We start from the raw sequence: 24,676 nt of genomic DNA, 5'->3' as shown, positions 1-24,676 counted from the left end.
CTGTGGAATGTTGTCCCACTCCTCTTCAATGGCTGTGCGAAGTTGCTGGATATCGGCGTGAACTGGAACACACTGTCGTACACGGCGACCCAGAGCATCCCAAACATGCTCATTGTGTTCGTTGTCCGTAGCTAATGCATGCTCATACCATAACCCCACCACCACCATGGGGCACTGTTCATATTGCWGACATCAGTAAACTGCTCACCCACATGACTCCATATACGTGGTCTGAGGTTGTGAGGCTCTATAACGGCGTTGAAGGTGGCTTATGGTAGAGGAATTAACATTAAATTCTCTYGCGACACCTCAAGTTGACATTCCTGCCTATGGCATGCTCCCTAAAACTTGAGACATCTGTGGCATTGTGTTGTGTGACAAAATTACACATTTTAGATTGTCCTTTTATTGTCCCCAGCACAACCTTTGTAATGATCATGCTGTTTAATCAGCTTCTTGATATGCCACACTTGTCAGTTGGATGGATTATGTAAAGGAGAAATGCTCACTAACAAGGATGTAAACAAATTTGTGCCAAACATTTTAGAGAAATTATATTTTTGGGCATATTGAAAAATGCTGGGATCTTTTATTTCAGCCCATGAAACATGGGACCAACACTTTACATGTTGCATTTATACTTTTGTTSAGTGTAGTATGACTAGTACACAGTAAGTCGTTTTTGTAATTATTAGTAGGCAAGACAGATTTCGAACGCGGCCAACGTCTGCTTACCATGTAAGAAATGAGCTGCAGGAATAAACTGCTGCTACTTTACAAGATAAGCTAGATGTGGGACCTTTGTGTCAGCAAGATAATGTACTATGTGTACTGAAAAAAGTCAGCAACACGTGGTCCCTTAGGAATAGGGCAACCATTTTGAGAACTAGCTGTGCCACAGTTGTGTTCCCTTCTTTGCAGAAGGCAAAAGTATGACATGACAGCAGTGTGCATGTTGTGATTTTATGCTGTGTTGTGATTTCAAAAATGGTGGGTCCCCAGTTTGTCCGTAGTCCCACAATGCTTTGGTCAGGACAACAACATTGGACCTTTGCTTATGATTAATATGTCGCACGACAAACTTGGCACGACAATTCACTGGAGCAGGAGCTGTGGTAAGGAAGCAGTCACTGTGACGCCTGCTAGCTCAGTCCAAGCTGTCTCCTACATTATGACATATCACATCCATTTAGTCCATTATSAAACAAAGGGCAAGTATTCATCCAGAAACACTGGCTGCATTAAGGGCCGTGTCACTCAGGGCCTACATTAATTCCACTTATAACAGTGCTTGCTGTCTGCCATTTCTCAAGCCGGGRCCTAAGCAGCGTACCGCGCAGCTCCAGAAAATAACGAAACATGCAAGTATGGATTTGTATAAGTTGGGCATTCACTTCAGACAAATATTGTCTTTGACTTTCAATACTGGCCAGAGTTGTCACATTAATTACTTGACATGGGCTATTCCCTTCAGCTCTTAGTGGAGCTACTAAAGGCTAGTGTCACTYCACTACCTTAATGAGTCCACATAAATGTCTGCTCTCCAAAGCTTTTCGTATCTTTGCCGAGGACACATACCYATTTCGTTGCCACTCAGCAGCAGGGTGTATCAGTGTGGCAACAAGAATGGATGACAACATCTGACCTGATGGTCCAGAAGATTGTCCTGACATCATGCTAGAGGWGGAAGATATTGTGTCTCACACATTGGTTATTGGCCTGGATGGATATTGTCTCGAAGAAGAAACTAGATTCATGTCATTTGTCAGAGAATCTATATGTATATTTTCTACATTGTATATCATCATGTTGGCTTCCATCCCATATAACCGCTGTGTTAGACCGTAGTCAGCTCTACGTAGAAATATAACATCTGCTAAATGTAGCCAGCCACTGAACAAGTCCCAAGTAAAGTGAAGCCTCTTTCTCCACTTTATAGAGTTCCCATCTAGTGGCTGTCAGTGTGTCTGGACTCCTCACTGTGCCTTCCTCACAAACACACAGCGCATTCTGTCACTGCCTTTATACCAGACATCAAAGCCGTCTTGTAATTACGAGTGACTGATGAACGACACCGCATTCGTGAGCTTTTTTTTACGCCCACGCTAGCCTTAAAGGCCTGCAGAATTAATGTTTTCACTTTGGCAAGAAGGTAGAAACAACTTTAGCGCTTGTTGGCGATGTCCCCTAAAACGTGTTATTTAAATACATTTTTTTTTCTACAAAATGTATTACACGCTATAGCGATCATAAAGGTTGAGCATTTTATCCTCTTGAGATGGATATTGTGTTGACACACAATGCTGTTGCAGTCATGTATAATATTGCTCACAGTGGCAGGCACAACATGGACCCCTGGGAGTTTGTAAAGCAATACGCTTGACTGTGTGTGAAATGAGTTTGATAGATGATGAGGTATTGGATTGCTGTCTGACCMAAGGTCACATGCTCCAGATAATATTTTAAAGCCCCTCTTACGGTGATGACCCAGTGCCACGATATTACAGTATATTAATAAGTCATGTGACATAATGACTGGGTTCATGGAGCAGGCCTTACACTAGCAGGCCAAGATTACTGCTGAGAGTTGCATCTCGGTTGTAGGTACTGAATGTATCAGCATTGGCTGCCATACTGAAGTGAATATGGTCCCGTGTGGCTCAGTTGGTAGAGCATGGCGCTTGCAACGCCAGGGTTGTGGGTTCATTCCCCACGGGGGGACCAGGATGAATATGTATGAACTTTTCAATTTGTAAGTCGCTCTGGATAAGAGTGTCTGCTAAATGACTTAAATGTAAATGTAATCGTTTTTGCATTTCAATGTCTTTTACATTTGAAAGCCAATTTCAAACAACAATATTTTACCGAATTAATGGTGAGACCAAGCTGCCTAGGCTTGGTCATAATGGCTGACATGAGATGCGTCCACTTTGATGATATTTTGTGCCCAGATCTGAGATTTAATTTCCCTTTAATAATACATGAGTGATGAATCTAAATGTTTTCACATTGCAGGTAAATGCACTCCAGTGTTGTTGTCCTGAGAGTTCTTTGTGACAGTAACTGATCTCCACTGCTTGCACTCATCTCCCTTCCCCATTCACTTTGTCTCCCAGCATGCATTGCAGCCACCAGTTGCCCTGGTAACTGTGACACTCACCATGCTGTATCTCCTAGGTTACGTCTGCCCCCAGAACGACCACAGGCGCGGCGTCAGAGCTCGGCTCATGAAGCTCTTTCCTTGCTCCTCTGCCAAAAAGTCATCTACCAGTAGCCAAAGCAAGTCTTTCACACTCTCTTTATCTCTCTTTCCCCCTAACTGTTAWCCTTCCTCCCTTCTCTCTGGGGTCAATTCAGTCTATTCAGGGTGTAAACTGAKATTTCAATTCAATAATTGAAAAAAAGGTGTATACTTTCAATACATTCTCAATAAACTGTAAAGTACAAGTTATTTATTTCAAAATGTTTTATTATTTTAAATGTTTTWATTCAAATCACTTCCTGAATTGACTGCCTTCAATTCYAATTGACCCCAYCKCTGTACTGTAGTACAGTCAGTGTGGTTTTTGACAGAAACCGCAGGCCAGTCACTGCTTCTCTGTCTGCTCGCTGATGCCCTCGTCTTCTGTGTCTGGCCACTGGCACCAATTGCAAGGAAACATTTTTGAAGAGACATAATACCTACTTTACCTTCTACAAAAATGTGGGACCTAAAATCAAAGTCTAATCCCTCCCATTTCAAATAATATAATAATATTCAAACTTCAAAGAGTGAAGAGAAGGTGCATGGCAAAAGACATGCAAATGTCAATATGGAAGATGTCAATGCACTGGGTTAGGTCTGATGCTACAACCCACCTGTTTGCAATATACCTGGGGGGGGGGACTTTATTGTCCATTGGATAAACAGTAATTGAAACGCTGACTATGATGATGTCATAACTATGAGTCAGTAGAAACTGGTGAATCATTCATCTGGGTTGTCTGGTTGATGTGACTGTCCCTGTGTGTGTAAAAAAGTAAAAGTTTGAGGAACAAAACAAAAATGAATAAATATAAGCCATTGCAAATAGTGCCTTTGGATAGAACTTTCTTTAATAATTTAACCAGCGACATGCAGAGGCCGACTCCATTGCACTCTTTTGATGAATCACCTCTCACGCAGTGTCTTACCTCACTTTGTGGAGCACCAACACACTCAGTGGACAGGACATTGACTTGACAGTGTGAGTGACGGCAGTAATTGATTCAGCATCACGAGAAGGGTAAGCATGTTTACGTTAGCTTTATGAATAGGACTACTAGATATTGTATTATTTTGGAGAGTGAGCATAGGATTTTCACCAGCATCGTAGGGAAACTCAGACTCCGAAACAAATGGTGTGTCTTCACTTACCCATCCCATGCTTGTAGATACACACCCACCCTTTTGGGGCCCAGCTCCATTTTGGCAGGTTAATCAAGGACTGAGAGGAGACGTGGTCTTTTAGGCTAATGAGGGTTGGCGAGATGCTGTCATATCTCAGGTGTGTGTGTGTGTGTGTGTGTGTGTGTGTGTGTGTGTGTGTGTGTGTGTGTGTGTGTGTGTGTGTGTGTGTGTGTGTGTGTGTGTGTGTGTGTGTGTTGTGTGTGTGTGTGTGTGTGTGTGTGTGTGTGTGTGTGTGTGTGTGTGTGTGTGTGTGTGTGTGTGTGTGGGTGTAACGAGTCAAGCGCTTAGCTCCGAGGACAACCGCTAGCGGGTGACAGGGCCCGAGGACGGCGGGTGTCATCATTACAGGCCCATTAAAGTGTTTCTCAGGGTTCAGCAGCCTCATCTTGAGGAGGCTCTTTGCCAGAGGGGCTGTGTTCTTAGGTCTCTAACACTAATTACGTCGCTGCCGTGATATTTCATAGGAGAGATTGGGACACCGGCAACCGTTTTGCCATGTAAGGTTTTCTAATGAAGGGACAAGGGGAGGATGTGAAAAGAAAAGAGGTTCCTTGATTGGTTGGCTTTTGAAGTGTGCTTGAAGCTGACCCTTAAGCCTAATGTCAAATAATGTCAAATTGTAATGATCATCAAGTGAATATGGCTAAACTGACAATGACGGCACGCTACTAGCCTATATTCTTACTCTCCTGAGACTGATACTGTGCAGCTGAAATTCAATTGTCTGTAGGCCTTTAAACCATTCGTGTCCTTTGCGTGAATGGCATATTAATTGGATTTCATTAGCAACAGGGGTGATACAAATGTGTYTATTTGCTCCTGTGCTGTAATTGTACAACATTTAATTTTGGCTAAAGTCTCCTTTGGCTGACTATGGTGGATAGTTGGTTCAGAACAGTCATATTAAAGCCACTGCATTTAAGTGGGGACTACATGGTATGCTTTCCCCACAGAAACGGACTACTGCATTTGGGGCCTCGGCACCGACCTCCTTTATGAAAACAGATTTTGTTTTAGGTAAATGGCAAACTTCCTGCAATTGTGTTGAAAACATTTATATTCTATACGTTTTGWCATGAGGCTATGAGAATATTTTGCAGATTTAAAGCAAATTTCCTGTTATTCTACACATTTTGCCATGAGGCTGAGTGAGAATCTTACAGTTTTACAGCACATTTCCTGCAATTATAAATATTTTTGCTATCATATGCTATCTGGGGGGCCCACAACCCCTCAAAATAAAAATCATATAATATGGTTGGAGGCCCCGTGGAGTTCGGGGGCTGCTGGACACGTGCCCTGCGTAACTGTGGCTGGATAATAACCGCAGCACTTAAGGATCCAGAGTTACCATGTTTAGAAGAACTGTTTGACATTTAAATCGTAGTCCCATTAACCCTGCTGCTGCTATAAAAAGCGATGGTTTAATAGATAGAGAACTAGTGTTTCTTCTCAATTATTTGATTAACATGGGTAGTATAAACTACACACTTATAATATCTGTGCTTTGAGGGTGATTCAGGGTTGTGTGATCTTTGTGGCACAACTGACTGAAATAAACTCAACAACTGAGACATAAACTGAACAAGTTCCACAGACATGTGACTAACAGAAATGGAATAATGTGACCCTGAACAAAGGGGGTTCAAAATCAAAAGTAACAGTCAGTATCTGGTGGCCACCAGCTGTATTAAGTACTGCAGTGCATCTCCTCCTCATGGACTGCACCAGATTTGTCAGTTCTTGCTGTGAGATGTTACCCCACTCTTCCACCAAGGGACTTGCAAGTTCCCGGADATTTCTGGGGGGAATGGCCCTAGCCCTCACCCTCTGATCCAACAGGTCCCAGACGTGCTCAATGGGATTGAGATCCGGGCTCTTCACTGGCCATGGCAGAACACTGACATTCCTGTCTTGCAGGAAATCATGCACAGAACGAGCAGTATGGCTGGTGGCATTGTCATGTTGGAGGGTCATGTCAGGATGAGCCTGCAGGAAGGGTACCACATGAGGGAAGAGGATGTCTTCCCTGTAACATACAGCGTTGAGATTGCCTGCAATGACAACAAGCTCAGTCCGATGATGCTGTGACACACCGCCCCAGACCATGACGAACCCTCCACCTCCAAATCGATCCCGCTCCAGAGTACAGGCCTCGCGTGTAACACTCATTCCTTCGATAATAAATGTGAATCCGACCATCACCCCTGGTGAGACAAAACCGGGACTCGTCAGTAAAGAGCACTTTTTGCCAGTCCTGTCTGGTCCAGCGATGGTGGGTTTGTGCCCATAGTCGACGTTGTTGCATCTGATGTCTGGTGAGGACCTGCCTTACAACAGGCCTACAAGCCCCCAGTCCAGCCTCTCTCAGCCTATTGCGGACAGTCTGAGCACTGATGGAGAGATTGTGCGTTCCTGGTGTAACTCYGGCAGTTGTTGTTGCCATCCTGTACCTGTCCCGCAGTTGTGATGTTTGGATGTACTGATCCTGTGCAGGTGTTGTTACACGTGGTCTGCCACTGCGAGGACTCTCAGCTGACCGTCCTGTAGCACTGTCTTAGGCGTCTCACAGTACGGGCATTGCAATMTATTGTCCTGGCCACATCTACATTCCTCATGCCTCATGGCAGCATGCCTAAGGCACGTTCACGCAGATGAGCAGGGACCCTGGGCATCTTTTTTGTTTTGTTTTTCAGAGTCAGTAGAAAGGCKTCTTTAGTGTCCTACGTTTTCATAACTGTGACCTTAATTGCCTACAGTCTGTAAGCTGTTAGTGTCTTAARGACCGTTCCACAGGTGCATGTTCATTAATTGTTTATGGTTCATTGAACATGCATGGGAAACAGTGTTTAAACCCTTTACAATGAAGATCTGTAAAGTTGTTTGGATTTTTYCGAATTACCTTTGYAGGACAGGGTCCTGAAAAAGGGACGTWCATTTTRTTGCTGAGTTTATAAGGACAGCACACACTCCTTTCTCTTATGGGTGAAATGTAGCCAGTTGTCTTCAGCTTCTGAACGTCTCACTCCTTCTTCCTCCTCTCCAGACAGCGTGGAGGATGAGTTGGAGCTTTCAGCCGTCCGCCATCGCCCCGAGGGCCTGGAGCAACTWGAGGCCCTGACTCGCTTCAACCGCAAGGAGCTGCAGATCCTCTACCGAGGCTTCAAGAACGTAAGTGGGCCAGTTGAACCACGCATCCAAAATGCCATTAAGAGAACATGCATTGTCTCTTTTCTGTCTCTCCGTAAATGTCCTCCTCCAACTATACATGTAGTCAGACTCGTGTTTCCATTCTTAGACKGTTCTTACCATTGAGGACCACTTTGGAAACAAGTGTTTTAATTAATAATTTTAAGTGCTTTCCTCTGGGTCCACATTGTACATACAGTTGAAGTCGGGATGTTTACATACACTTAGGTTGGAGTCTTTAAAACTCGTTTTTCAACCACTCCACAAATTTCTTGTTAACAAACTATAGTTTTGGCAACAGACAGATTATTTCACMTATAATTCACTGTATCACAATTCCAGTGGGTCAGAAGTTTACATACACTAAGTTGACTGTGCCATTAAACAGCTTGGAAAATTCCAGAACATGAGGTCATGGCTTTAGAAGCTTCTGATAGGCTAATTGACATCATTTGAGTTAATTYGAGGTGTACCTGTGGATGTATTTCAAGGCCTARGTTCAAACGTAGTYCCTCTTTGCTTGACATCAAGGGAAAATCTAAATAAATCAGCCAAGAATACACAAGTCTGGTTCATACTTGGGAGCAATTTCCAAACGCCTGAAGGTACCACGTTCATCTGTACAAACAATAGTARGCAAGTATAAACACCATGGGACCACGCAGCCGTCATACCGCTCAGGAAGGAGACGTGTCTCCTAGAGATGAACGTAATTTGGTGCGAAAAGTGCTAATAAATCCCAGAACAACAGCAAAGGACCTTGTGAAGATGCTGGAGGAAACAGCTACATATGTATGTATATCCACAGTAAAACGAGTCCTATATCGACATAACCTGAAAGGCCGCTCAGCAAGGAAGAAGCTACTCTTCCAAAACCACCATAAAAAAGCCAGACTACGGTTTGCAACTGCGCATTGGAACAAAGATCATACTTTTTGGAAATGTCCTCTGGTCTGATGAAACAAAAATGGAACTGTTTGGCCATAATGACCATCGTTATGTTTGGAGGAAAAAGGGGGAGGCTTGCAAGCCGAAGAATACCATCCCAAACGTGAAGCACGGGGGTTTCAGCATCATGTTGTGGGGGMGCTTTTCTGCAGGAGGGACTGGTGCACTTCACAAAATAGATGGCACCATGAAGAAAGAAAATAATGTGGATATATTGAATCAACATCTCAAGACATCAGTTAGGAAGTTAAAGCTTGGTCGCAAATGCGTTTCCTTATGGACAATGATCCCAAGCATACTTCAAGTTGTGGCAAAATGGCTTAAGGACAACAAAGTCAAGGTATTGGAGTGGCCATCACAAAGCCCTAACCTCAATCCTATCAAAATGTGTGGGCAGAACTGAAAAAGCGTGTGCGAGCAAGGAGGCCTTCAAACCTGACTCAGTTACACCTGCTCTGTCAGCAGGAATGGACCAAAATTCACCCAACTTATTGTGGGAAGCTTGTGGAAGGCTACCCAAAACGTTTGACCCAAGTTAAACCATTTAAAGACAATGCTACCAAATACTAATTGAGTGTATGTAAATTRCTGACCCACTGGGAATGTGATGAAAGAAATAAAAGCTGAAATAAATCATTCTCTCTACTATTATTCTGACGTTTCACATTCTTAAAATAAAGTGGTGATCCTAACTGACCTAAGACAGGGAATTTTTCTAGGATTAAATGTCAGGAATTGTGAAAAGGTGAGTTTAAGTGTATTTGGCTAAGGTGTATGTAAACTTCTGACTTCAACTGTATGTGACCGACCGGGCTCGATTCCGTCTTATGTTGCAAATTTAGATTTTGTATTTTTTATGACAGTTTATTTAAGTAGAGACTTGGTATATGGTATATCATACACTATATTTGAGGAACAATGGGAAAGTAATTATGCTTTGAAAGTTGATAAACTTGTAACCTCATTTTTGAGACATGGCCCTTGGAATGTTTTGGTACACCTACTGGAGAGCTCTTCTTTGTCTACACCCATTCAGCATCGTTCACACCCTCTTAAGCTTTAGCCCCACCCATCTCTTTAAGGATTCACATGTGAGGCCATGTATTAAACAACCAAAGATTTCAAGACTAAAGGCTGGTTTATACTATGGGAGTGTTCATAAATGTCATCTGGAGTGCCAGAGTGTGCTCTGGGTGTTCGTAWACTCAGAACGTTGTCAGATTGTCCGTTCGTAAATTCAAAGCGTTTTGCTCTCGGAGCGRTCATWGAGCACACTGGACGCTCTGGCTGAGGASTACGGTTGATCCGAGCATGCTGACCTAACATCAGCAGTCAAGCACACAAGCTAACACAAATSAGAGAACCTGTCACTCTGACCATTTTACTCGCCCTAGCAGAGCTGTTTTTATGTTATCCAGAGCYTTGGCTCGCCACCATTGGACACTGGTGCAGTGGAAACGCGTTCTCTGGAGTGATGAATCACGCTTCACCATCTAGCAGTCTGACAGACAAAACTGGGTTTGGCGGTTGCCAGGAGAACGCTACCTGCCCTAATGCATAGTGCCAACTGTAAAGTTTGGTGAAGGAGGAATAATTTTCTGGGGCTGTTTTTCCTGGTTCTGGCTAGGAAAATCTTAACGCTACAGCTACAATGACATTCTAGTTTGGGGATGGACGTTTCCTGTTTCAGCATGACAATTCCCCCTTGCACAAAGCAAGGTCCATCCAGAAATGGTTTGCTGAGATTGGTGTGGAAGAATTTGACTGGCCTGCACTGAGCCCTGACCTCGATCCCATCAAACACCTTTGGGATGAATTGGAAGTCCAATTGCGAGCCAGGCCTAATCGCCCAACATCAGTGCCCGACCTCACTAATGCTTTTGTGGCTAAATGGAAGCAAGTCCCCGCAGCAACGTTCCAACATCTAGTGGAAAGCCTTCCCAGAAGAGTGGACGCTGTTATAGCACCAAAGGGGTGACCAARTCCATATTAATGCCCATGATTTTGGAATGAGATGTTCGATGAGRACGTGTCCACATACTTTAGGCCATGTAGTGTACCTCACTCGAGAATACTCAAGGATGAGTACTCAAGGAACAATTAGGTCACACCTCAAATGCATTCTATATACTATCTAATGACTAACGAACAATCAGGTCACACAAAGTTCTTTAGAGCGGCAAGTGTACAATAAAAAGGTCTTTGTCACCTCTGTTAAGAACTGTAATGAGATGACCCAGAATTAACTTGACCCAAATTGTCTGGTGACAAATGGGTAGGCCCACGGCCTATGACACCCGCATCCCGAGTGGCCCTGGTCCCGGTGGACACTACCCAGAGACCCTGTGATGCGCATAGGGGAAGTCTACCCATTAGCCCTTCACCACAGGAGACTGGAATAAGGGCTGATAAGTTCTCTAATGCCTGAGGCGGCTCTTAATTGTCACCATGTAGTCCCCTGACACCTTGTCCCTATGGAATCTCCCATCAAAACATTTTTAAGACCCCTTCCCCTACCTCTAGAGCTTTTTYTTTTCTCTCCTCTTTCGCTAAGACTGTTTTAAGGMGACATTTGGTCTTGCATGTTCAATGATATTGGCCTCTCAGCAGAAGCCAGACSCATCACTCCTCTACAGTTAGGCAGTTATTGTAGTTGGGCACATTTRCAATCAGGACAGTGTCTCAAACTTAGAAAAATCACAGCTTTTGTCCATTGTCGAGGCTATACCTCTTTAACTTATTACCCGCTCAGGTCAAAATCCTGATCTATGGTTCACCCTCAGCCAGTGTCAGGGGCCGAACACAMGAAAGCTTTTAAAAAACTGGCCAGACAAATGTAATCTGGAACAGTCTCTATTCTGAGCAATTTTGGCRCTGTGTCATTGACGTCTCGGACTTGGGTGCGAATCATCACTCCAAGGTGAGCGTCCGAGGGTGGTAGAATGAGAGTATTTTTGAACATCAAACTTTACGAGTAAGACATTTATAACCCCTCTGAGCYGCCAGGGTTTGGCTTTCTCTCGGATCAGTAGTGCCCGGAATGAGACTTTTGGCTGGCCGAACAGGGCTTTACTCAGACCGATGTGGTCATATGTCCAACACTGCTCGGCTTTATGGTCAGAAGCGGTACGAAGGTTGTTTCTCGCATTGCCGACATCATCCCAGACTCCTGACAATAGCAACCCAATCTCCTCACGTCTGACCAATTCTTCCACACTGCTCAGGAATTCAGAGCCAGGGCATCGGCATGGGGCATCAGATTGCCATCTCAGATTGTGACACTTTCAAATACATCAGTGGAGATGCCGCTGTGAAAACTTCTCAGTCAGTAGCTTGATTTTCCACATACACTTCCTTCCCCGACCTTGACGAGATGAGATGAATTTCACGTGCGGCTGGGTTTTGCATTCCACAAATTAGTTCTGATTGTCTTCTCATGGATGAGTTCATTTCACAAGTTTATCAAATGAATACAGATACATTGAGTCATCTCAGACCCATTCAAACCCATATGTAGAGAAGTGCACTGTCATAGAGTAACAATTTTGGGAGATTTGACTCTATTTTGATATTGATTGACAGACCAATCATATCAGCCCACCAACATGCTGACAACTTTCACTGGACATTTTTCTATTTGGCTTTAGTAGGTTTCCATTCTCCCCAAAATTGAGACGAGCTCTCTGGTCTCAGTGAGATTTATGTCACCGTGATCGAGATGAACTTGACCTCACCTCACGGAATGTAAGTGGCCGTTTTTGCGGGTTCTCTYGCCCCTGCGTTTTGATGGAATCAATACAGAAAACGTTTTAGCGGTCTCTTTCAGCAGGCTTGACCACTTTACCTGTCTTCGCTGGCCTTGATCAAACCCTCTCCTCTAAATCGAGCTCTTAACAACTTTAGGTGCAGTGTGAACTCTATGTTCTCAGTGAAAAGCAAAACATGCAGCAATCTGTTGCGTGTTGTGTGATCTGAAGTGAAGATGTTATTGTTTGGGTGGTGGCTTACATTTTAGTCAATTGGCTTGATTCCAAACTGAAAACGTCCCACATTCTCCCTGCCCTTGTCGACTTGCCTTCATCACTCTGGAGGGACTGGATAAATTAAAGCAATATTATTGAATCTCTATACACATTTCTTTCATCTGGCCTCCTCAAATGTGCTAGGGCGAGTCACTGCACTGTATAAAGGGCAGCGGTAGGACGTTTCTTTGTTTGGGACCCAGCCATTCTTCATTACTTTGCCATTTAGTCACTATGTCCAATTAGTGTTGACATCTGTAACCTCGCAACAGTCTCTGGGGATTCAAGGATAGTGTGAACACACTGCATTTCCACTCTGCGCGATTTTGATTGGCAGACAATAGGGCTGAAATAAGGGAAGCAGTTTAATGTCGCAACGTACTGTAACCATTCTGAGCGTAATTACTGTACTCTATATGGCCTCATGCAGCGTGAACAAGCAGTGTGGAGGGGATGGGAGGGTTGACAAGAACACAAAACACTGTTTTAATTAGCACTAGCTTTGCGAAACAACAAAGGCTCCAAATAAATATTGTCTACGTCGAACTTTGTGTCTGTACAACAGACACCTTGATTGGTTTAGTGATTAGGTTTGAAGTTGATTCAACACGGAGTATGCATGCCATGGAAGAACTGGGATATTTTCAGCTTCCAGGAATTATGTACAGATCCTTGCGCCATGGGGCAGTGCATTATCATGCTAAAACATGAGGTGATGGCGGCGGATGAATAGCACGACAATGAGCCTCGGGATCTCGTCACGGTATCTCTGTGCATTTAAATTGCCATCGCTAAATGCAATTGTGTACGTTGTCCGTAGCTTATACCTGCCCATTCCATAACCCCACCGCCACCATGGGGCACTCTGTTCACAACGTTGACATCAGCAAACCGTTCACCCACACAACGCCATACARGTAGTTGTGAGGCCGGTTGGACATAATGCCAAATTCTCTTAAACGATGTTGGAGGCGGCTTATGGTAGAGGAATTAATATTAAATTATCTGGCAACAGCTCTGGTGGGCATTCCTGCAGTTAGCATGCCAATTGCACGCTCGCTCAAAACTTGAGACATCTGTGGCATTGTGTTGTGTGAATTTCTTTTTTTTTTTAGAGTGTTCCTTTATTGTCCCCAGCACAAGATGCATCTGTGTAATGATAGTGCTGTTTAATCAGCTTCTTGATATCTTGGCAAATGATATCTTGTTGTTTAACCAATTTGTGCACACAATTTTAGAGAAATAAGCTTTTTTGTGTGTATGGAAATTCAGGGATTTTCAGCTCATGAAACATGGGACCAACACTTTACATGTTGCGTTTATATATTTGTTTAGTGTAATAGCTTATATGGAGATTGTCTGACAAACAAATATCTGAGGTATAGTATATTAGAATTACTGCAATATCCATGATTATGCATTTGTAAAATACAGTGCCTTCAGAAAGTATTCACACTTTTTCCATATTTGGTTGTTACAGCCTGAAATTAAATGGATTAKATGTTGTGTCACTGGCCTACACACAATTCCCCATAATGTCAAAGTGGAATGTTTCTAGAAATGTTTACAAATTCTTTAAAAAGAAAAAGCTGAAATGTCTTGAGTGGCAAGCCTAAATAAGTTAAGGAGATAAAAATGGACTCACTCTGTGTGCAAGAATAGTGTTTAACATGATTTTTGAATAACTACCTCATCAATGTACCCCACACATACAATTATCTATAAAGTCCCTCAGATCTATAAAGTCCCTCAGCAGTGAATTTCAAACACATATTCAACCACAAAGACCATGGAGGTTTTTGTGGTTGAAATAATTATTATTTATTTATTTCACCTTTATTTAACCAGGTAGGCCAGTTGAGAACAAGTTCTCATTAACAACTGCGACCTAGCGAAGATGAAGCAAAGCAGTGCGACACAAACAACACAGAGTTACACATGGAATAAACAAACGTAGAGTCAATAACACAATAGAAAAAGTCTATATACAGTGTGTGCAAATGGCGTGAAAAGGTAAGGSCATAAATAGGCCATYGAGACGAAGTAATTACAATTTAGCAAATTAACACTGGAGTGATAGATGTGCAGATGATGATGTGCAAGTAGAAATACTGGTGTGCAAAAAAGTWAATAAAAACAATATGYGGATGAGGTAGGTAGATTGGATGGGCTGTGTACAGCTGCAGCGATCGGTAAGCTGCTCAGATAGCTGATGCTTAAAGTTAGTGAGGGAAGAAGTCTCCAACTTCAGCGATTTTTGCAATTCGTTCCAGTCATTGGCAGCAGAGAACTGGAAGGAAAGGCGGCCAAAATAGGTGCTGGCTTTGGGGATGACCAGTGAGATATACCTGCTGGAGCGCGTGCTACGCAAAGAAGGGCAGCTATTGGTAGATGGGTAAAAAACAGCTGACATTGAATATCCCTTTGAGCATGAAGTTATTAATTACATTTTTGATGGTGTATCAATACATCCAGTCARTACAAGATAAAGGCGTCTTTCCTAACTCAGTTGCTGGAGAGGAAGGAAACCGCTCAGGGATTTCACCATGAAGCCAATGGTGACTAKAAACAGTTACAGAGTGTAATGGCTGTGATAGGAGGAAACTGAGGATGGKTCAACAACATTGTAGTTACTCCACAATACTAACCTAAAGAACAGAGTGAACGAAGGAAGCCTAAGTGTGAAAGAAGGAAGGCTGTGCAATTTTTTTCTCATTAACGCACTGAAGTAAAACTGCAAYAAATGTGGCAAAGAAATACATTTTATGTCCTGAATATGAAGTGTTATGTTTGGGCAAATCCAACACAAGACATCACTATGTACCACTCMTCATATTTTCAAGCATGGTGGTGGCTGCATCATGTTATGGGTATGCTTGTCATCGACAGGGACTAGGGAGTATTTTAGGATAAAAAGAGAAGGAGTAGAGCTAACCACAGGCAAAATCCTAGAGGAAAACCTGGTTCAGTCTGCTTTCCAACAGACACTGGGAGACACATTTTCCTTTCAGCAGGACAATAACCTTAAGCACAAGGCCAAATATACACTGGAGTTGCTTACCAAGAAGACAGTGAATGCTCCCGAGTGGCGTAGTTACAGTTTTGACTTAAATCGGCTTTAATCTATGGCAAGACTTGAAAATGGCTGTCTGGCAATAATCAACTACCAACTTGACACAGCTTGAAGAATTTTTTAAAGAATAATGTGGAAATATTGTTCAATCCAGGTGTGTAAAGGCTCTTAGAGACTTACCCAGAAAGACTCACAGCTGTAATCGCTGTCAAAGGTGATTCTAAAATGTATTGACTCAGGGGTGTGAATACTTATGTCAATTCGATATTTCTGTATTTCATTTTCATTAAATTAGCYAAAKAAATCTTAAAACATGTTTTTACTTCGTCATTATGGGGTATTGTGTGGCGATGGGTGAGAAAAATATACTATTTAATCAATTTTGAATTCAGGCTGTAACACAATAAAATGTGTAATAAGTCAAGGGGTATGAATACTTTCTGAAGGCACTGTATATGTGATAATTATTACTTTGACACCCTCATTGTGTAACCTACAATTCCCAACACAGGACTTTTAAAGCCAGGACTAGATCAAGCTTATACAGACAGAATAAGCGGTGGACTGTATACCCAGTATAAGACAATCCTCAGAGGGGTAAGATGTTAACACCACAACACCCTTCATAGCTCCCTTACACTTAACTTGTGACAGAATCAGGTCACAAAACAGCCAAAAGAAAAACTGGACACAAACTTAGTTCAAACTTTGTGTTCTCGCCTGCTTTACAGGAAAATCGAGGGTCTTCTTGACCTAAGCTAATCACAGGATATTAAAAGGGGTTTATGAAACAACAAAGATCTAGCTTTTCCCCTCGTTCCCCCAAAACCATGAGCCATCTGGGGACCCAAACACGTGGGTCCCGGGGTACTTACTACCCTACCCACCCAGGGTAAACTGTTCCTCCATCTCTCTTCTGCAGACTCGGTCATATCAGAGACCATCTGAGACAATTGAGTAGACACTGAGGTGTAAAGTTACAGTATGCCTGGAGCGCACTCACTGGTAACTTTGGTGCAAACTTTTACAACTCAAACCTCTCTTGATCTTGCGCCTGTTGTGCAAGGTTCTGAGGAGTTTTAGATGTTATTTGAGGAAAATTATTGCCTGAAACTTGAATACTCGTGGTAGGCTTTAGCTCAGTGGGGAAACACATTGACACTCATACACACAAACGTGTGTGCTGATCAAAAGTCTGCTGGTGTTAATGTGATTTGCTACTTGACAAGGCATGCAGCCCTGCTCTTAAAGTCTAAGGGTGCCACCTACCAGCTGTGTTTATGTAGTTGGTCCTCACCCACAAACATCGAAACAACAGCTGTGGCCCACACAATTATCACCCTTCACTCTCTCCCTTGGAGTTGTATACAGCTTTGCATGCATGTACAAGTTCTACAAATGTTGTAAATATTTGTGTCGACTATCATTAAGMGACCTTTTGTGGCCAATTAGCATTTTGTTTGTGCTAAGTTAATTGTGTTTGTGTCAAGTTCATTCAGTTTGCAACACGATCATTTCAGTCAATTTTGTTTCTATCAAATTTTTTCATTGTTGTTTTTGGGGTTTTGCACCTCAGTGCCACCGTAGCAACGACAGGTGGTGCCTCAGTAAATGAATACTCATTCATAACCATACGAGACCAACCTGGAAAGCTACTACAACCACTACTTTATGTAGTCTTTAGTCTTTACACCGTTCAACGTGATGGATTATTTCAACATTGCTCAGTCCCATGTTTCATTTATTTAGTGGCCTTCCCTTTTTTGCCCATCATTATTTCACAACGGTCATCCGTTTCCAAACAGTGGGAGATGTATGGTATTATATACAGTAGACAGTTTGGGGTTGCATGAGTTGTGAGGTGGTGGTTTGTTACTACGCCGATAAAAGACAATATTCATCCGGACCTTTGCTAACTAGGAAATTTGTGTGACTGGACTTTCTCAAATAGTACTTTAGTAACCCTGCTAGAGGCTATATAAGGAACCATCCCCAGATGCCTGCCGTTTATCTTGCACCTTTTACGGAGACAAAGCTTTGTTCCATTGTGAGCTGTGAATGTTTTRGAAGCACATAGCTTAAGTGTTATCATTGTTATCAGCAGCCCAACAGGGGGTTGGTGAGACCTWAATGAGCGGCAGGTAGCCTAAGTGGTTAAGAGCGTTGGGCCAGTAACAGAAAGGTTGCTGGTTTGAATCCCCAAGCCAACTGCGGGAAAAATCTGCCAATGTGCCCTTGAGCAAGACACGTAACCCTAATTTCTCCTGTAAGTTGCTGTGGTCTAAGAGCCTCTGCTAAATGACTACAATGTAAATATGGTGCCTTGAGCTGGGAATCCATTCATGTCCTTCTGATTACAAAATGAGACACAAGTAATGATATTGTATGTATGTGCATGCATTGCAAGATTTATATTCTAGTTCTGTCTTGTACAGAGGCAAGATAAAAATGGAAGTGTACGCTACTGTTCATTGTTTAACAACAAATTATTCATGTCAATGATTGATCTTTTTAGACGGTGTCCTTGGTGGATTTCTAAACCAAAATGGATTTTTTTTTCTCAGTATTCTACTCTGTATGAAAAGTTAGCTATATTACCTAAAGGCTAGCTCCAGAAGCCTACATGATAGGCTAATACAATTCTTAAGGGCTTCAATGTCAAACATTATAGATTTCCATTTAGCAGACAAGGGCAGGATACTGTATAGCTCTTTGACTTGAGGAAGGAGCCAAGCCTCATTTTTCTCTCAAAGGACACCATTTTAAAAGCCCTCTGTATTTTCCCGTTTCCCTTTTGGGTATAATGGTCGATACACTTTTCCCCACGCTCACTCAAGGGCGTGGGCAGCAGGTAGCCTAGTGGTTAAGAGTGTTGGGCCAGTAATCGAAAGGTTGCTGGTTTGAATCCCCGAGCCGACTAGGTGAAAAATGTGTTGATGTGCCCTTGAGCAAGGCACTTAAACCCTAGTTGCTCCTGTACGTTGCTCTGGATAAGAGCAACTACTAAAAATGAAATGTTGATAATGGCCAGCCAAATGCATCTGATATGCAAGCCATACTGTAGTTCTATGCAATTGTGTGAAAAAACATTTCCCACAGATTGCCAGTGTATTTGCAGAAAACACGTTTCATAAACTCTTATTGTTTTTTGGTTTCATTTGACTTTTGGCCCTCTTTCAGTACTGTATGRGAGGGCTATGAAAGTGTATGTTTTATCTGGTTGAAGCTTTTCATAGTTTCATATAGGGAAGGTTTAGAAAACACAACCCAATAAGGCATAGTAACAGCATAATGTTCTTACCTTCACATAGCTTATGTATATATTTTCTTTTTCACTTTCAAGCGTTTGCCCCCCCAGCTACAGTATCCTGGCATCCCGGGTCCCATTTACTGTAAATCAAGAAAACCACTGTCCAAATGCATGAATTGTGTAAAAAGAGAATGTCAACCAATGTTTTTATGTATCACCTCACCTTGATATGGTCTCTCTTATGAATTCCTGCAACCCCATATTGCCTTGTCTAAGGGTCGATTCTTGTATTGAAAATGTGGGTAGTCTATTCCCTCATACCTTTGGGTTGAGAGATTGTCAGCACGGGTGAAATATTTTCCCCTGTGGTGAAAAACGCACTCCCAAAATTGAATAGCCGGGCCGTGTGAATGCTGGCTGGTAATAAGTCGATAATGAAAACAAGGCTTACCCGCCTCCAACACATCTCAATGCTGAGGTTATGCGCTAACAAKACTCTTCTCTGGATGTTTCTTTTTCTGAAAAGACTGGCTTTTGAAAAGTTGCATAAGAGTACTCATATAAGTGTCTCTTAGGTTTATGAATGGGGCCAGACGTCTACAGCTTGGTAGCTTTAAAAAGGCCTTGGATGAGAAATTGGTCGGAGCTTGGCTTGCATTTTCCTTTATTCTTGGATTTGGACAACATTGAATGGGCCATTTAATTTTTACTCCAAAGCACTGAATGAAATCAGAGCCTTTTATGTATAGTTTCTCCTSATATACAGTGGAAAGCTGAATCAACTGTATCGTGCCAATGAAAGGCTACGGCGGTCCTTTTCACATCAGTAGAAAGGATTGCTTTTTATCACGTCTTGCAGCATAGGAGGTTGTCAGAGGTTTTCTAGAGGCAAACTGGGAATACCTTGTTGGCCTGAAGAAAAGACCCTCTGTTCAAATCAACTAGCCCTTTGAAAACATGTTTTAATTGAGAAACCTTTAAAGCTACAGTCCTTAGTTGCTACATCCATTTTTGGACATATAAATGAATGATAGATACCCATTGATTCTTGAAGAATATAACTTAGAAATGCCTCATGAGCCCAAAATATAAGCTTGTTTTAGTCCAGTGTTTGTAAACAATGTAAATGTAAACACACTGTATACCCTCAAAACATTAAGATTTCTAATGAATTATGGAATGATATTTCCTTTTTCCTTTTCTTTGCAGGAGTGCCCTAGTGGCGTGGTCAATGAYGACACCTTCAAAGTCATCTACTCCCAGTTCTTCCCACAGGGAGGTATGTTGACACKTCTGGTGAGAATTGTTCTGCTTGACAAATGGCTCCCACCATCCATACTGCTTTAGGGCTGAAATCTTTAACCCTGGGTTGTGTTCAATATGCACAAAATGGGAGAAAAAGGCTTTGAAACAGAGAATGTACTACTTAAACTTCTCCAAAAAGTTTGGTTGTTTTCCGTTTCAAAACACTTTCTGTTTTTTACCTATTGAACACGACCCTGGTTGGGGAAGCTTCTAGATCAGCTGGAGGTTCTTGTTTCTTTTCAACTCTTTTACTGCATTCTGTAATCAACTTGATTAATTATCTCGAGCAATGTCTCCATTTTAGGCATAGGAGGCAGACAAAAAAGGTTAGAAAAGGTAATGAGAAGGAATAGAAGAATATCYCATTACAAAATYGAAATCAAATKAAATATAATTTTATTTGTCACTAAGTGTAGAACTTAATGAAATGCTTACTTTACAAGCCAACAATGCAGTTAAGAAAAATAAATGGTGAGTAAAAAATAGATAAATAACAAATAATTAAATAGCAGCAGTAAAATAACAGTAGCAAGGCTACATACAGGGGGTACCGGTACAAAGTCAATGAGCGGGGGCATTGGTTAGTCGAGGTAATTGAGGTAATATGTACATGTAGGTAGAGTAAAAGTGCCTATGCAAAGATAATAAACAGAGAGTAGCAGAGGCGTAAAAGAGGAGGGGGGGMACAATGCAAATTAGTCTGGGTAGCCATTTGATGAGCTATTCAGGAGTCTTATGGCTTGTGGGGGTAGAAGCTGGAAGCCTTTTGGACCTAGACTTGGCGTATCACTTGCTGTGCGGTAGCAGAGAGAACAGTCTATGACTAGGGTGGCTGGAGTCTTTGACAATTTTTAGGGCCTTCCTCTGACACGGGAAGCTTGGCCCCAGTGATGTACTAGGCCGTATGCACTACCCTCAGTAGTGGCTTGCGGTCAGAGGCCGAGGAGTTGCCATACCAGGAAGTGATGCAACCAGCCAGGATGCTCTTGATGGTGAAGCTGTAGAACTTTTTGAGGATCTGAGGACCCATGCCAAATCTTTTCAGTCTCCTGAGGGGGAATAGATTTTGTCGTGCCCTCTTCACGACTGTCTTGGTGTGTTTGAACCATGATATTTTGTTGGTGATGTGGACACCAAGGAACTTGAAGCTCTCAATCTGCTCCACTACAGCCCCGTCGATGAGAATGGGGYTGTGCTCGGTCCTCCTTTTCCTGTAGTCCACAATCATCTCTTTTGTCTTGTTCACGTTGAAGGAGAGGWTGTTATCCTGGCACCACACGGCCAGGTCTCTGGTCTCGTCCCTATAGGCTGTCTCATCGTTGTTGCCGATCAGCCCTACCACTGTTGTGTCGTCGGCAAACTTAATGATGGTGTGCAGTCATGAGTGAACAGGGASTACAGGAGGGGACTGAGCACGCACCCCTGGGGGGCCCCCGTGTTGAGGATCAGCGTGGCAGATATGTTGTTACCTACCCTTACCACCTGGGGCGGCATGTCAGGAAGTCCAGGATCCAGTTGCAGAGGGAGGTGTTTAGTCCCAGGGTCCTTACCTTAGTGATGAGCTTTGAGGGCACTATGGTGTTGAACGCTGAGCTGTAGTCAATGAATAGCATCCTCACATAGGTGATCCTTTTGTCCAGGTGGGAAAGGGAAGTGTGGAGTGCAATAGAGATTGCATCATCTGTGGATCTGTTGGGGCGGTATGCAAATTGGAGTGGGTCTAGGGTTTCTGGGATAATGGTGTTGATGTGAGCCATGACCAGCTTTTCAAAGCACTTCACTGCTACAGACGTGAGTGCTATGGGTCGGTAGTCATTTAGGCAGGTTACCTTAGTGTTCTTGTGCACAGGGACTATGGTTGTCTGCTTGAAACATGTTGGTATTACAGACTCAGTCAGGGACAGGTTGAAAATACACTTGCCAGTTGGTCAGCGCATGCTTGGAGTACACGTCCTAGTAATCCGTCTGGCCCTGCGGCCMTGTAAATGTTGACCTGTATAAAGGTCTTACTTACATCGGCTATGGAGAGCGTGATCACACAGTTGTCCGGAACAGCTGATGCTCTCATGTCTGCTTCAGTGTTGTTTGCCTCGAAGCGAGCATAGAAGTAATTTAGCTTGTCTGGTAGGCTGGTGTCACTGGGCAGCRCACGGCTGTGCTTCCCTTTGTAATCTGTAATAGTTTGCAGGCCCTGCTACATCCGACTAGCGTCGGAGCCGGTGTAATACGATTCAATCTTAGTCCTGTATTGACGCTTTGCCTGTTTGATGGTTGGTCGGAGGGCATAGCGGGATTTCTTATTTTTTTTTTTTTAACCTTTATTTAACCAGGTAGGCAAATTGAGAACACATTCTCATTTACAATTGCGACCTGGCCAAGATAAAGCAAAGCAGTTCGACACATACAACAACACATAGTTACACATGGAGTAAAACAAACATATAGTCAATAATACAGTGAAAAAAATAGTCTATATACAATGTGAGCAAGTGAGGTGAGATAAGGGAGGTGAAGGAAAAAAACACTGGAATGGTTGGTTTGCAGTGGAAGAAAGTGCAAAGTAGAGACAGAATAATGGGGTGCAAAGGAGCAAAATAAATTAATAATAAATACAGTAGGTAAGAGGGTAGTTGTTTGGCTAAATTGTAGATGGGTTATGTACAGGTGCAGTAATCTATGAGCTGCTCTGACAGCTGGTGCTTAAGCTAGTGAGGGAGATAGGTGTTTCCAGTTTCAGAGATTTTTGTAGTTCGTTCCAGTCATTGGCAGCAGAGAACTGGAAGGAGAGGCGTCCAAAGGAAGAGTTGGTTTTGGGGGTGACTAGAGAGATATACCTGCTGGAGCGCGTGCTACAGGTAGGTGCTGCTATGGTGACCAGCGAGCTGAGATAAGGGGGACTTTACCTAGCAGGGTCTTGTAGTGACCTGGAACCAGTGGGTTTGGCGACGAGTGTGAAGCGAGGGCCAGCCAACGAGAGTGTACAGGTCGCAGTGGTGGGTAGTATATGGGGCTTTGGTGACAAAACGGATGGCACTGTGATAGACTGCATCCAATTTATTGAGTAGGGTTTTGGAGGCTATTTTGTAAATGATCACCGAAGTCGAGGATTGGTAGGATGGTCAGTTTTACAAGGGTATGTTTGGCAGCATGAGTAAGGATGCTTTGTTGCGGAATAGGAAGCCAATTCTAGATTTGACTTTGGATTGGAGATGTTTGATGTGATCTGGAGGAGAGTTTACAGTCTAACCAGATACCTAGGTATTTGTAGTTGTCCACATATTCTAAGTCAGAGCCGTCCAAAGTAGTGATGTTGGACAGGCGGCAGGAGCAGGCAGCGATCGGTTGAAGAGCATGCATTTGGTTTACTTGTATTTAGAGCAGTTGGAGGCCACGGAAGGAGAGTTGTATGCATTGAAGCTCGCCTGGAGGGTTTTTAACACAGTGTCAAAAGAAGGGCCAGAAGTATACAGAATAGTGTCGTCTGCGTAGAGGTGGATCAGAGAATCACCAGCAGCAAGAGCGACATCATTGATGTAAACAGAGAAGAGAGTCGGTCCAGAATTGAACCCTGTGGCACCCCCATAGAGACTGCCAGAGGCCGGACACAGACCCTCCGATTTGACCACTGAACTCGATCAGAGAAGTAGTTGGTGAACCAGGCGAGGCAATCATTAGAGAAACCAAGGCTGTCGAGTCTGCCAATGAGGATGTGGTGATTGACAGAGTCAAAAGCCTTGCCAGCAATCTTATAAGCATCTGGGTTAGAGTGTCGGTCCTTGAAAGCGGCAGTGCTACCCTTTAACTCAGTGCGGATGTTGCCTGTAATCCATGGCTTCTGGTTGGGGTATGTACGTACAGTCACGTACAGGAATCAGGAGGATATATGGTCAGATTTGCCAAATGGACGGCGAGGGAGAGCTTTGTACGCGTCTCTGTGTTTGGAGTAAAGGTGGTCTAGAGTTTTTTTCCCCTCTGGTTGCACATTTAACATGCTGGTAGTAATTAGTTTAAACAGATTTAAGTTTCCCTGCATTAAAGTCCCCTGCCACTAGGAGCGCTGCCTCTGGATGGTGTTTTCCTGTTTGCTTATGGCCTTATACAGCTCATTGAGTGCGGACTTAGTGCCAGCTTCGGTTTGTGGTGGTAAATAGACAGCTATGAAAAATCTAGATGAAAACTCTCTTGGTAATAGTGTTGTCTACAGCTTATCATGAGATACTCTACCTCAGGTCAGAAAAACCTCAGGACTTCCTTACYATTAGATTTCATGCAACAGCTGTTGTTTACAAATATAGACAGACCGCCACCCCTTGTCTTACCGGGGTCGGCTGTTCTARCTTGCCGATGCAGGGTAAACCCCGCCAGCTGTACGTTATTCATGTTGTCGTTCAGCCACGACTCGGTGAAACTTAAGATATTACAGTTCTTAATGTCCCGTTGGTAGATAATTCGTGATCGTA

The 24,676-nt window shown here is 43.1% G+C and overlaps 1 protein-coding gene across 4 annotated transcripts in view; it reads left to right on the top strand.

The window, feature by feature from the left end:
* Positions 1–24,676, top strand: part of LOC111954260 (Kv channel-interacting protein 4-like) — a 251,059-nt gene that overhangs the window by 212,668 nt on the left and 13,715 nt on the right. For all 4 annotated transcript variants that reach the window (XM_023973852.2, XM_070435991.1, XM_023973861.2 and 1 more), the window contains exons 2-3: positions 7,476–7,600; positions 20,121–20,190. In XM_023973852.2, the coding sequence (XP_023829620.1) occupies positions 7,476–7,600; positions 20,121–20,190 (195 nt within the window). The remainder of the gene's footprint in view (positions 1–7,475; positions 7,601–20,120; positions 20,191–24,676) is intronic.

This window comes from Salvelinus sp. IW2-2015, linkage group LG3 (genome assembly GCF_002910315.2).
Source record: "Salvelinus sp. IW2-2015 linkage group LG3, ASM291031v2, whole genome shotgun sequence".
NCBI lineage: Eukaryota > Metazoa > Chordata > Actinopteri > Salmoniformes > Salmonidae > Salvelinus > Salvelinus sp. IW2-2015.
The sequence above is the reverse complement of the archived record's forward strand: the minus strand, read 5'-3'. Positions and strand labels throughout refer to the sequence as shown.